Below are 13,901 nucleotides of genomic sequence, written 5' to 3' on the forward strand. Positions count from 1 at the left end.
CTTTGCACTTACTTAAACATGTTCTATGTGTATGTGGTCTATTTTGGAGAATGACCCATGTGCAGCTGAGAAGAATGTGTATTCTGATTTTGTAGGGTGGAAGACTCTGTAAACATCTGTTAAGTTCATTTGTTCAAGAGTTCAATTGAGTTCTAGTATTTCATTACTTATTTTTAGTCTAGTTGATCTATCTATTTGCCACAGTGGGGTGTTGAGGTCCCCTACTAAAATTGTATTAGTGCATATATGACTTTTCATGTCCATTAATATTTGTTTTATATAGTTGGGTGCACTAGTGTTTGGTGCATAGATATTTATGATTGTCATCTCTTCCTCTTGGATTCTTCCCTTTATAAGGATGTAGTGTCCTTCTTTGTCTCTCTTCATCAGTGTTGGTTTGAAATCTATTTGATCTGCAAAGAGGATAGCTACTCCTGCTTTTTTTTGGATTCCCATCACATGGAGTAATGTTTTCCACCCTTTAACTTTCAGTCTATGAGTTTCCTTTTGAATTAGGTGTGTTACTTGTATGCAGCATATTGTTGGATTTTGCTTCTTGACCCATTCTGCCAGTCTATTTCTTTGGATTGGTGAATTGAGACCATTAACATTGATGGTTATAACTGAAACGTATTGACTTGTCATTACCATGACTTTTTCTTTTTGTTGGGTTCTCCCCCTTTACATTTAATTTCTTGTCATTTCAGATGGGTTCATTCTGCTTTGCTTCCTCAGGTTGTGATCCTCAATGTCTGTTCCTAGGATATTCTGTAAAATTCTTTGGAGTGCTGGTTTTTCATCATGAAGTTCCTAATGTGTTTTTTGTCACCAAAGTATTTTATTTCTCCATCAATTTTGAAAGATAGTTTTACAGGGTACATCAATCTGGCTTGAAGGCTGTTTTCTTTTAGGGCTTGGAATATGTTACTCCAAGCTCTTCTTGCCTTGATGGTTTGTGTTGTGAAGTCTGCTGTGATTCTGATGGGCTTTCCTTTGTATGTGACTTGTTTCTTTTCTCTAACTGCTTGTAGAACTTTGTTCTTCTGTTGAGTTTCTGGAATCTTAACAATTATATGCCTATGTGTAGTTTTTTTTTTTTTGGATCAAGGCCATTTGGAGTTCTGTATGCCTCACTTATCTGTATGTCAAGTTCTTTTCCTGCGCTTGGGAAGTTTTCTGCCATTACTTTTGCGAAGAGTTTTTTATGTCATCTGCACTCTCTCCTGTTTCTTCATTGACTTCGATCAGTCTTATGTTATTCTTCTTTGCATCATCTAGCAGCTGCTGGATTGATTTCTCATGTTCCCTTATAATTTTGAAACAAATTTTCTTTTCCTGGTCATTAATTATAACCTTATCTTCTATATCTGAAATTCTGTCCTCACATTGGCTCATTCTGCTGTGTAGACTTTCAATGGAGTTTTTCATCTCCTGGAAATCTATTTTCATGTGTTTTATGAATTTTTTTCATTTCCTATGTTGGGATTCCATCATGTTCCTCAGCTCCTCTGTAGATTTATTAATCATGTCTTGCACTAGGAGCACAATTTCTCCTGTTATCTGAGAAATTATTTCTGATTTCATTTTTTTCCAGATCCCCTTTTGTTGCCAGTTCAGTGGGTCCAGGTGGTTGAGTATCAGAGTGTTGCATCTCATTTCCCTTTGAGGTTGCTGTAGGTCATCTGGAAGTCTGGTTTTGAGACTCATTTACATGTTTTCTCATTTTGACTGGGGGAGCAGGGGGCTGCTGTTGGCATCTGCATGGCTTACCTCCTCTGAGCTGGGAGAGGTGGGCCAGGGGCTGGGAGCGGTGGTAGTGATGGTTGTCTGAAAGCCCCTTCCTCTGGGCCGGGAGCAGCAGGATGGTTGGTGGCCCGGAAGCCCCTTCCTCTGGACCAGGAGAAGTGGAACGGTGGCTCAGAAGACCCTACCTCTGTGCAGGAATTCTTTAAATGCTGAGAACTTGATTAGCTCCAGTATAGTGGTCTGGTGGTCCAGTGTCCTCTGTGTCTTTGTAGGGTGGAAACAGGGGGCTGTACAGAGAAGAGGCCAAAAGAGCGGGGGGGGGGGTGTCCTGTGGCTTGCTCCCGGGGCATGGGCTGATTCGGTGTTTTCAGCATGACTGGCAACCTCGGATGATGTCCACAGACCTGCCCATCTGCACCGGGCTGATTCGGTGTTTTCAGCGCGACTCAAGATCTTACATTTTATAATATGATTTATTTCTACTCCGATTTTAACACTGGTTGAGCTTCTTAAGTTTAGAAATTCATACTTTAAATTGTTTGGATTCTTCATTAAAATATTAGTTGAAAAATTATTTTATATTCTCTGTATATTTGAGCTGAAAATGATAGTTGTATACAAGCCTTCCTATATTTAATCTTTAGCAGTCTTGTCTATTTTTTAACTTTTGGTTGGTTTGGTTTTTGGAAAATTTGCTTTCCTTTTCATCTCCCCAAATATCCTGTAATTTCATATTTTTAATAAGAACCATTTTGTGTTACTTTATATTTATCTTATTCCAGATTTCACAGAACTTTCAATTAAGTGTATTTGTCACTTTGTTCTTCTTTATGCATGATCTCTTCCCCAGCCTACATCAGTTTCCTTTTTCTTGTTAATTTTTCTGTTTTCCACTAGAGATTTTCTCTAATTTTTAATAACTTTTAGCAGGTCACAATTGAGTAAGGTGTAAACTGTGTACATGAGCAGTCCTTACCAAATGGGGGTCTCAGTGGGTTGGTCACACATCAAATTGGACATGCATTGGAAAGATCTATGTCAATATCTAGCGTCTTTTTACTGGGATGGTTCAGAACTTTCCAGAAAAACTGTTTTCTTCCTGAGGCAGCAAACCCCTGGCTTACAGCATTCTGTAAGCAGGAGATTAGTAATCCTGAATAGTCTTAGGGCTGTCATTTACATACTCTACTGACTTGTAATCATTCTGACATTTAATCATTCCTTCCTATCCCTATCCCCATGTTTAACACAACCATCTCTAATTTGCCTTTTTTGTTTGTGTACTCACAGTATCAGAACAATTATTCTTTATAATTTTATTAGAAAATTACCATTCCATTTCCTGCCTAGAAGGAGAAAGGAAGATTCATTTTGCCATCTTGTATGTGTTCTTCCAAAAATTTTCCTGTATTTAACTCTGTACTTTTTAATAGCTGGTAACTTCAAGTACTTAGAGGCAAGTAAACCACTTCTTTGGTGATATTACAAACTAAAGGAAATTTACTCTTAGGTTTTTGTGTTTTGCAAATGCAGTTATATCTCATCCTTTTTCCCTTCATCCCAAAATACTATTATGATAACTCTCCATTAATAATTTTTCTTATTCTTTCATTTCTTGTTCTTCTTGTTATTTACAAACTATTTTCATCAATATGGATTGTGCATTTCACCAGTTTTACATAAAATTCCGTTTGTTTTAATACTGTAAGAACTTTGATTTATATTGAGATATGGCTATTAAGAAATGATACTTATCACCAACTGTGAATGAGTGTGGTCATTTCTCTCACTTCAAGCCAAAACTCACAGTGCAAAATAAAACAAACATTTAAGCCAATATGAAATGTGAATGTTGTCTCTAGTTTTAATGTATATTCCCATCCTTTCTAATATATGTGAAAATGTACCTCCAGTTAATTGAATGTTTATATTTCTCCTCTTATCTCTTAAGTTTTATATTCTTTCCAACTCCTCAAAGTGCTTTGACTTTTTTATGGGTTTATAAAATCTTTTCATGTATTAGGGATATAAATCCTCAGGTATACTTTTTTATAGTTGATTATTTATTGAGAAGAACTAGATTATTTACTTCTCAAGAACCAGCTTGTTTGCCTTCTACTCAATTTCAAATATGCTGATGTACATCTTCTGCTCTTTATCATTAATGTATCTTTCATGTTTTTTCACAGGCAGATCCTTGCAGCAGCCAAAAGAGCTGACCAAGTGGGCCATTTCCTTTGGGTGGGATCGGACAGCTGGGGCTCCAAAATAAACCCCCTGCACCAGCATGAAGATATTGCAGAGGGAGCCATCACCATTCAGCCTAAGCGAGCAACCGTGGAAGGTACATGCTTCATCCACAGTGGGCTCTGCTCGGAGATGTGCTAAGTTGGGTGGCCAAAGCATGCATTTCTTGAAGATTTTGTGTTTGTACATAATTTATGCAGGGTAGTTTCAAACTTTTATCCATGAAATATAAAATAAGCTGTACACCTGGTCTGTTCTTTCAGTTGCTGTTCATCTTTTGAAGAGCTCATGCTACAGTATTTTCATAATAATATCAGAATTAGCATATATTCTTTATTCATGCCACAGGAGCTTTCCGAGAGAAGAGCATTACCATTAATATGAAGTGAAATAATAACACATTGAAGTGTGTAAGTGTGGTACATTTTGGGGAGAACATTTTCCCTTTATAATTTACCCTTTACTTTATCAGAAGGAAAACTACATGAAGTATTTCCCCTCTTAGTCACTTTCTCAGTTCTCTTTGTTTACACTCATTTGTTCTAAATTTCTGCCTTTTTCATTTAATGTTTTTTTACTACACAGTATATTTTATTTGTTTTTACTTTAGCAGTGCTAGGGATTTAAGCCAGGGCCTTGTGCATGCTAAGCACATTCTCTACCATGAGGCTATACCCCAAATCCACTAGTACAAAGACTTTTTGAGAGGATCACTAGGAGAGTGTTAATAGCATCCCCTTGATCTAGCAAAATCTGCACATTGCAATTTGTTTTTCCTTAGTTTGAAAAAAAGTTATTTCTAAGAGAAGATACTTATGTAAAGAAAAAAGAAATATTGTGCTGATACCCTGCTCTTCTGATGGACCAGTTCTCCAAAGACTTCCTTAATCATGCTTTTCAATTAAATTGAACCCTTCAAATATTTGCTTTTCTTTCTATTCTCTTTTTACTTTGGTCCAATTAATTATCCTCCCCAGAAGGTTGCACGTAGTGTGTAGGCTTTTTAAAACAAATAAATTGTGGTTCTGTCACTGTTCTCTTTATATGATATTTGGAGGAGAACAAGATTCCATGAGTCATCCATGTTTTGATTTGGAGTCTTTGAATTAATTTCATCCCCTCTACATGTTCAGAGAAGATTGCCTGTCTTGCAACACAGATCAATATATTTGCAGATGGATTGCAAGAATAAAAATAAGGTCTTAACCATCTTTACTCCTTTTCACTCAAAAATGTGTGTGTGTGTCTATTATGTGCCTTATTCTGTGCTAGGGGCCAAGAAAACAGAAGACAGAGATACAAAATTCTCAGCCTCAAAGCTCCCAAACCTGGGTGAAGGTATCAGAAAATAGCGAGTGGCTGTAGGTCATGGAAATCTCTGTAAGTGCAGAGGAGAATGGGATAGGGCACACACAAAATGCCATGGAAGTTTCCCTAGACAGGTGAAGACACTAAGAAAGAAATTAAAGCCTTGAACCACAGTGCTGTTTCTAAGACATGAATAGTCCTTTTGGACTGATAATCTTGTTCAATGAGACAGAAGTGACAAGTTGGGAAGTCTTCTTTGAAAAAGTTCACAAAGTGATGACTGGAGGTCATCCAACAGACTATGAGGATAAAGACCCACGGAAGAGGGAAAAGGCAAACAAATGGGCAAAAACAATAGAAGAACGGCCAGTAGTTCATTCTGCAGCCCAGTTCTATACTTTGGCAATCTTGAAATTATTGTAGTTCCTTAAATTTTCTTATTTCCAAGACATTAGGATGATACTCCCTCCCTAGGGCACCAGTCTCTACGGCACAATTTGGATGATTGACTCCTATTTAACTTTTGGATCTCTGCTGACATATTAATTTTGCATGGAAGCCATCTGTGGCCTTTACTCTATCCAAGTGTCACTTTAGTAGCCCTTTGGTTGTTCCCCCAGCCTCCTACTTATCCCCTACCATTGTAATTACCTGTATTCCTAATCTGGCTATATTAGAAATTTTATAAATATGATGCATCATTATACCCCTAGCACTTAGTTCTTTACCTAGAAAATACAGATGTTCATATAAATTTTTTATGTAGTTGTATGTGCGGAAGGATGTAGGGATAGCAAGACAAATCAAGGCCTGGTACAATGTATAGCTGAAATGTGGGCCACAGTTGCATGGTGAAGTTTGCTGAGAACTATACTAAGAAGTTTATATTTTATTCTGTAAGTCCAGATAGCCTGGAGCATATAAATGTGATGTGATCAGGAGTTAGAAAGCTTACTCAGGTCATCTTTTGAGGAGTAAAAGGCAAGAGTTCTGTAAGAATTAAGGCAAAAGGATGGGGATTTACCTCAGTGGTACCAAGCCTGCCTTGTAAGCACAAGGTCCTGAGTTTGATCCCTGGTGCAAAAAAAGGATTAAGGCAAAGCCACTAATTACAGGGTCTCAGCTGAGATCCTTTCCTCTTAGGCCATAGGTGCCACATGAACATGATGCACATATTCCATGGTTACTAAATTCAGGTGTGTAATATTTTAGGAATTTAGTAATTATCTCAAAGGTTTTATAAGTACTAGGGAGAAAATAATATTTTCATGTATATATAGGGATATACAGATTTACAACATTAGGCAAAATACAATGTCATGAACTGGCTAAAAAGTATAAAAAGAAAAAACATGGCCCCAGAAAATGAACTGGAGAGAAGTGCTGTGGTCATTAAAAGTGATATTGGAATGTGGTGGAATACCAACCATTCATGCAAAACTTTACACTACTACCCAGAGAAAAGCGAAATTTCACTTCTTGCCATATAGAAAATGCTATGATTTTTTGTTTTGTTTTGTTTTGTTTTGTACCAGGGATCGAACTCAGAATCTTGTGCTTGCAAGGCAGGCTTCAGAACCACTGAGCTAAATCCCCGGCCCTAAAATGCTATGATTTCAATCTAGCTTCACTGTTGAAGTGCATTGCTACAAAGAGAACCATGCCCATTTCACTTCCAAGGCAGATCACGCATTCAGATTGAGGCTGTGCCTTTCCAGTGTCACTCCTAGAAAAATGGAAAAAGGAATGCATCAGTTATGCTGAGGCTTCTGACCAATGCTAACTAAAATATTTAGAAGCATGTAAAATAAAACTATAAATGGAGTATGTTCTATAAGGGCAAGTGAGTTTTTCTGTCCTACCTAGGATCTTTTTTTTTTTTTTTGGTCTATCATTTATTTTTCATTTCTGGTAGGTGCTCCATATTGGATAATGCTGGGTTAGAATGAATAACACAACTATTTGTATAACATCCTGGTGTCTTTGAGCTGGAAACTCAGATGTAAATAGGAAAAAAACTAATAAACCACACATTTACCATTCTATGTATGTATGTATTTGTGGGGTCTTTTGAGATAGGGTCTGGCTGTGCAGTTCAGGTTGGCCTTGAAATTACTATATAGCCAAGGCTTGTGCCTCGGCCTCCCAAATTCTGGGATTATAGTCATGTGCCACCATGCTTGGCACACATATTAATCTTCATATTCATATTTTGAACATATTTAGTAAACATCTAGAATTTTGGTGATTATCTTATATATGTGTCTAAACAGAAAAAAAATTTTGGCCAAAGTGCTAGCAACTATTTGGTATCTGTGAAAGTAGTTCTTTATTTTTATCTTCTACCTGTATTTCTTCTCCATTTATAGAAAAGAGATGGTTTACTGTTGCTTAGTAAAGAGGGTTGTGTCTTCCCTTTTCAGTTTAACAATGATGGGAGCCTAACTGTGGTTGGGTAGGTGATGGTACTGCCTGATGCCCAGCACTCATGGGCGACCTGGGAAAGGTTGCCAGAACTTGGTACTCTCCTGTAGCTCCTGAACCAAAAGACTTTTGTAATTTTTAGTTGCTCTGAGGTTTCTCATGACCAAAACCATTGCTAGTAGGATCCCTACTTGTGTGTTATCCCATTAACCAGGATGCTTAGTAATGCTTTCCAGCCTTCCCAAGTCTTCAGAGTAAAACATCCCCAAGTCAGCTTCAACTCTTCACCTAAAATGCTCTGCTATTCTTAGAGTAGGCTATCCTTGGTATCACTTGGGAGCCAGCAAGGATCGTGGAGCAGTATCTTCTCCTGTTTCCCATAATCATTAACATTATGAAACTAGTGTAATAAAGGTTGAATTCACAAAGCTGACTCTCATGGCTCTCACAGTTGGTGATGATTTTCAAATGAGTGTCTGGAACAGCTTTGTTCCTGCAATCTGTAAAGAAATAGTCCCACTACCCAGAAATACTCTGGACATAGCACTTAAAAAGTCAGGTAATTTTAAAAGGATTTCATGAGGTTTACTCAAGATTGAATTCTTTATTTTTCATAAAACCTGTAAACTCAAAGCTATGAAGATCTGAGCTAAAATAATTATGGCTCCAATTTAGATATGCCCTACTTTACTTTTCCTTGATTCCCTGGAATGTTCCACATCTGTCAGAGTTTTGCCAAGAGATCTGGAGAAGACACTAAGAAATTAATGCCTTGAACCACAATGCTGTTTCTAAGAAATGAATAGTCCTTTTGGACCAATAATCTTGTTCAGTGAGACAGCAGTGACAAGTTTCATGCTCACTGTCGTAACAATTTATTTCATTAAGTCTGCCTATAAATGTCCAGCAGTATATCATGCGTATATATAGATACCGCTATTATAGCAGGTAACAATCCAGACCAGATCTAGACCAAGTCTTACATCTAATATGGAGAGGACAGATAATAAAGAGAAAATGATAAAGTACCATATTAGGATAATTACAGTAAAGCCCTTTTCCTCAAGAACCAACATATTAATAACCAAGATGCAAAGGAAGAAGAAAAATGAAAGGGCCAGTGATACCTTGTGAATCAAAATAAAGATCTGAATGATATGAATATGTACATATTATCAGATCAAGCCTTTCTAGCTGTTAGTTACTTTCTCATTGATGAGACATGATACCAGACACCTGCAAATTAGAGGATAGCTTTATTTTGCCTCACAATTTCTGGTGGTTTCAGTCCATATTCCACTGGCTCAGAGGCAGGGCAGAATGACAGAGGGCCATGGCAGAGGAGAAATATCTCATGGCATAGCAATAGGAAGCTGGGGGGAGGGGGGGTCAAGGAAGGAGGGAGGGAGATAAACTCATCCAGGCCACACCTCCAGTGACCCACCTCCTCCAACCAGGCTTCACCTCCTAAATCACATTTAGCTATAAACCCATCAATGGACTAATCCACTGATGAATGCCCCCCCCCATAATCCACCCCCTCAAAAACCCCACCTATGAGCATGCAAGGCTTTAAGGGGCACAACTAGATATAAACCATAACACCAGCCTTTTCTAGATTCCTAGTATATATTCATATCAAATCCTTTTGCTGTCTATAGTTCAACAATGTTTCTCATTTCCGTTTCTTAGTGATCCGGAAAATACTTTTTCTTCAAGATATAGAGCAAATTATTAATCACTTTACATGACTACTTTGCTTTTACCAGAGTTAGTTTATATTTCCTCTCAATCAAATTTATTGAACCCTCAGTCCTTACTATGCCATGATTCCCTTTTATTACACAGTATCGTACATATCACATTCACACTTAGCATTTACAACTAAATTCTGAGCCACTTTGAGGATGGTGCCAGCAGCTATTGGATTCCCTATAACATCCCATCTTTGTGAACTGCTAGCATTTTCTACCAGAAGGCCTGTAACACAGTAAAGAATATGCAAGGTAATAATATGTACAAATTTGAAATTTTCTCTGGATGGGGAAAATATTCACTGAAATGACATTTCCTGTTGATCCCCGCCCCCCCGCCCAGGACACTTAGTGGAAACGAAGACTAATATTCTAACTCAGGAACTCACTGGAGACTTCTAAATGGGTTTAAACTCTTTCTCTTTTGCATCCCTTGGGAATCACTTCATTTCTCCTTTTCATTTTAATCTGGAGAGGCTGCCTGTACAGGGTCACTGTGATGACTCAATTAGATGGTTTGTTGAAATGTTACAAGCAGATATGGAAGCCTCTACTTTGACTTTACAGCAAGTAGAACACACAGAGGAGGCTGTTTGTTTTAGACATCCCCAAGGGAACTGCCTTCCAGGATGTGCTGCATCTACTAACAAAGCATACTAACGAAGGGAGGGGAGGTAGGGAATCTGTGTGGACAACAACATCATCTTATTTTTAATCTTGTAATGTTAAAACTAGAGATTATTGGCCTTAAGAAAGTGGCAAGGAATGTAAACAGAAATCTTCTACCTAAGAGATAGGAGAATAATTAACTAAGACTGACCCATGACATTTCCTGTCAAATAATATGACTGATGCTCTCTTCACTGAATTCATTTACCTGGCCACCAGTCATTTCCAAATGACCAAATGTAAATCAACTATATTTTTAAGATACAGGGTTTAATGTTCCAATACACTGAATACTGACAGCTAGTAGGCTGGTCTCTAGTATCCCCTAACTGTAGAATTTGTGACTATCTAGAGTTCACTGTATTTGTGTCAAAATCCATTAATTTCTATACTATGCCAAAATAATTACTTAATGTAATTAAAAATTATACCAATGAAGTGAGTGGAGGGAAATAAGTAAAGAGATGCTACTTCACAGAAAGTAAATTTGAATGCTTTGAAAACACTTGGTAGGCTTGTCACTATTAGTTGTAGAGGAGACTGTTAAAATATTGGCGAGAAAGCCATAAACATTACAAAAACTGCTTCAATGAAATTGCTGTGGAATTACTTTTAAGTTTTCATTTCATTTTAAAAACACTACTGGATATGATTTTAGTTTATATTTTTCCCAGATGACAGTAGGGTGATACCAGCCAGGTGATATGTGTTCACAGAAAGAACTTAGATCTTATACCAGAAGATTGACAAGTGTATCTCTCTATTGTTCTGTCTTTCTCAGTCTCTCTCTCTCTGTCTCTCTCTCTACATATATTCATTTATATATATACATGTAAATGCATACACACATGAGCACACTTAGGTTTTAAGTAAGTACACTCAGTGTATTTATGCATTTTAATGACTTGCTAAGATAGAAAATTTTGATTAATTCACCAGTTCTACATCCCAATTATATTTGACTATTAAGTTTCCAATATATTAATGTATTTTCATCTGGGCTTTTCTCTTCTGAGACTTAAATTTCTTACCTCTAAAACAAGGAGTTTTAACTAGATGATCTATCAAGTCCCTTCAAGAATACTTTGAGTCAAACTTGCATGGTATCATCTACTTTTTCTGCCTACCTAGCATTTGTTCCCTTTCTATTTACAGCCCCTACATCTACACTTGAATCCACACGCTGTTAGCCCACACTGTTCAGGGAGGAATGACTGATACTCTTAACTCAAGGACAGGGACAGAGTTCCTATCTCCTGTGGCCACAGAAAGAATGTTCAAAGACCAGGACAAAAAACTATAGGTACCTATTCCCTAAATGTTCACTATATGTTTCAAGAATGATGTCCTTTCTCCTCCACTCTCACCTCGTTTCCCCTTGCTCCCCTCCTGCCCTCCCTTATCCCCACTCCTTCTCTCTTCTCTTTTTTCCTCTCTCTTTCCTCCTAGTTGCTAAATTAGAAGAGTATAAATCAGAGCTTCTGGAGCCCACTTTCATAAAGAGAAAGTAGGCTGCTGCCTGAAGACATGAAATAGCTGAAAGCTGGGAGAGAAGATATCAAATCCCATAAGTCCAACCCTGTGCCTTACATTTGGATCAAGGCTTCTCATTTTTACAAATTTAGAGACTTGTATTATTTGTAGTAGATATTTTAGACTGGGTTTCTCTCATTTGCCACTAAATGACTTGACAAGGGTGGTTGAATGTTGTAAAGGGCTTCTTTTAGTCCTTTTGGTCCCACCTTTTATAATTTATATTACATCCATTCCAATGCTATCTACCCCATGTATACATCTCTCTCTTCCTTTTCCTTTAACCCTCTGCCATGAAATCATGTGGTCTTAACTCTACCACAAGTGTCCTTTCCCCCCATGCTTTCAATCAATATCTCTGTGAACTAAGTGAAGATGTATTGCTGGCCTTGCCAACTGAAGGCAAATTTTTTCTGGTAGGCCTTATGAGTAGGTATAGAGAAGAAATATTTGCCAAATTACCAGCTGAATACTAGGTACCAGTAGATGTGTTAACTTGCTCAAGCAAGGAAACTGCATCTGGTACAACAGCTGCAATTGAAGTCACCAATTCATTAAGCTTGCAGCAGTCTGCTATCATTCTGTAAGACCCATCTATCTTTTGTATGGCTGAAGTAGGAGAGTTAAAATGGGATGTAGTGGGAACCACCAGCCCTGATTCTTTCAAGTCCTTGATAGTGACACTAATCTCTTCGGTCCCTCTAGGGATGTTATATTTCATTCACTTTATGATTTTTCTAGGTAGATACTACTCTTAATGGCTTCCATTTGGTCTTCTCAACCATAATAGCCATCATAGTATACGTTAGGGAACCAATGTGAGGATTCGGTCAAATGCTAAGTATATCTATCCCAATTATGCATTTTGGTTTAGGAATCGCCCTATGAACTTGAAGCTGAACAAGGGGTGACAAGGATGAAAAGCAAAGAGACACAGAATCAGGTTAAAATGTGGAGGGCCAGGTGGCTCTTGTCTCCCTTTGACAGAGAGCCCAAAGTGGTGCACCTAGGCTTTTTTGCTCAGACATGGGTATAAGTAATTAGAGTTACACAGGATTCATCTGTCTCTCACCCTACATGGTACTTGTCTGGGTAAACAACAAGATATCAGCTGTTTTTACTTTTCTCTGCGGTGTGTCAACACACTTTCATGCCACCTTTCTTCTTAGTGCTCATTGAGGGCGACAATTAGGCCTCAGTCTTCCTATCTGGTCTCCCATAACCTGGGACTGGAGAAATGACTACAGAACAGACTTAAAGACCTACTGTATCCACTATGGGTCAGACTTCATCTGAAACTCCTTCACAGGGCCCTGATCTTACTGAAAGTCACAATGATGTTTTGGATATCCTGAAATCAGTGTTAATTCAGAAGCAGTGCCCAGTAGTTCCCCAAATATCTGATTATTCCCCTTTCCCCAATGTAAAGATACCCTGGTAAAAGGCCTTAGGTCCCCTTGGGAAAAGATGCAAGAAAGATTGACAGTTTAACTTTTTGTTAATGTGCGAGGATCCATTCTTTTTTTTTTTTTGTATTAAATTCTTTTATGGGTACATTGTAGGTATACAACACAATTACATTTCTCATTGGGAATTGTACCTTTATATAATGCATCTTGGTTCTTTTTTTTTCCCCATTCCTAGCCCTCCCTTCACGCCCTCCACCCTTCCCTATTTACAAAGACTTTATTTCCATTTTTTCCATTTCTCATCATTTTTTCCTTTCCCTTCTTTCCTTTCCCCTGTGCCTCCCACTACCCCTACCCCTTTGGAACTTTTCTTCCTATTTTACGTTATTGATTATTCCTTCTAATAATTGGTACATTTTAGGTATACAATATAATGACATTCATCATTGGAAATTTGCAACTTTACATAGTCTCTCTTGGTTCTTATTTTTCACCCTTGCCCAGCCCTCCCTTCGACCCCTCCAGTCCTCCCTATTTACAAAGATTTTGTTCCTATTTTTCCATTTTCTCATATTAATCCCATTCCCTTCTATCCTTTCCCCTAGCCCTCCCACTTCCTTCCTCTTTGCCCCTTTTCTTCCTATTTCACATTACCTATTATACATTTAGTCCTTATTTACACTTTCAGTTTCTCACACCAGAGAAACTATTCGATATTTACACGTGTGTCCTATTTATTTCACTTAAGAGTATTGCTTCAATGTACATCCACTTAGCTATAAATGTCTCTAATTTCTCATTTTTTATGGCT

General features: G+C 37.8%; 1 protein-coding gene across 5 annotated transcripts in view; it reads left to right on the forward strand.

The window, feature by feature from the left end:
• Positions 1 to 13,901, forward strand: part of Grm7 (glutamate metabotropic receptor 7) — a 996,496-nt gene that overhangs the window by 506,871 nt on the left and 475,724 nt on the right. For all 5 annotated transcript variants that reach the window (XR_015439508.1, XM_087182048.1, XM_087182049.1 and 2 more), the window contains exon 4: positions 3,936 to 4,090. Coding sequence is in view for 4 of the 5 variants with exons in the window: in XM_087182048.1 (XP_087038174.1) it covers positions 3,936 to 4,090 (155 nt within the window). In the remaining variant the exon portion in view is untranslated. The remainder of the gene's footprint in view (positions 1 to 3,935; positions 4,091 to 13,901) is intronic.

This window comes from Heterocephalus glaber, unplaced genomic scaffold (assembly GCF_053883595.1).
Source record: "Heterocephalus glaber isolate CG9 unplaced genomic scaffold, H.glaber_assembly_v1.0 deba00001472, whole genome shotgun sequence".
Lineage (NCBI taxonomy): Eukaryota > Metazoa > Chordata > Mammalia > Rodentia > Bathyergidae > Heterocephalus > Heterocephalus glaber.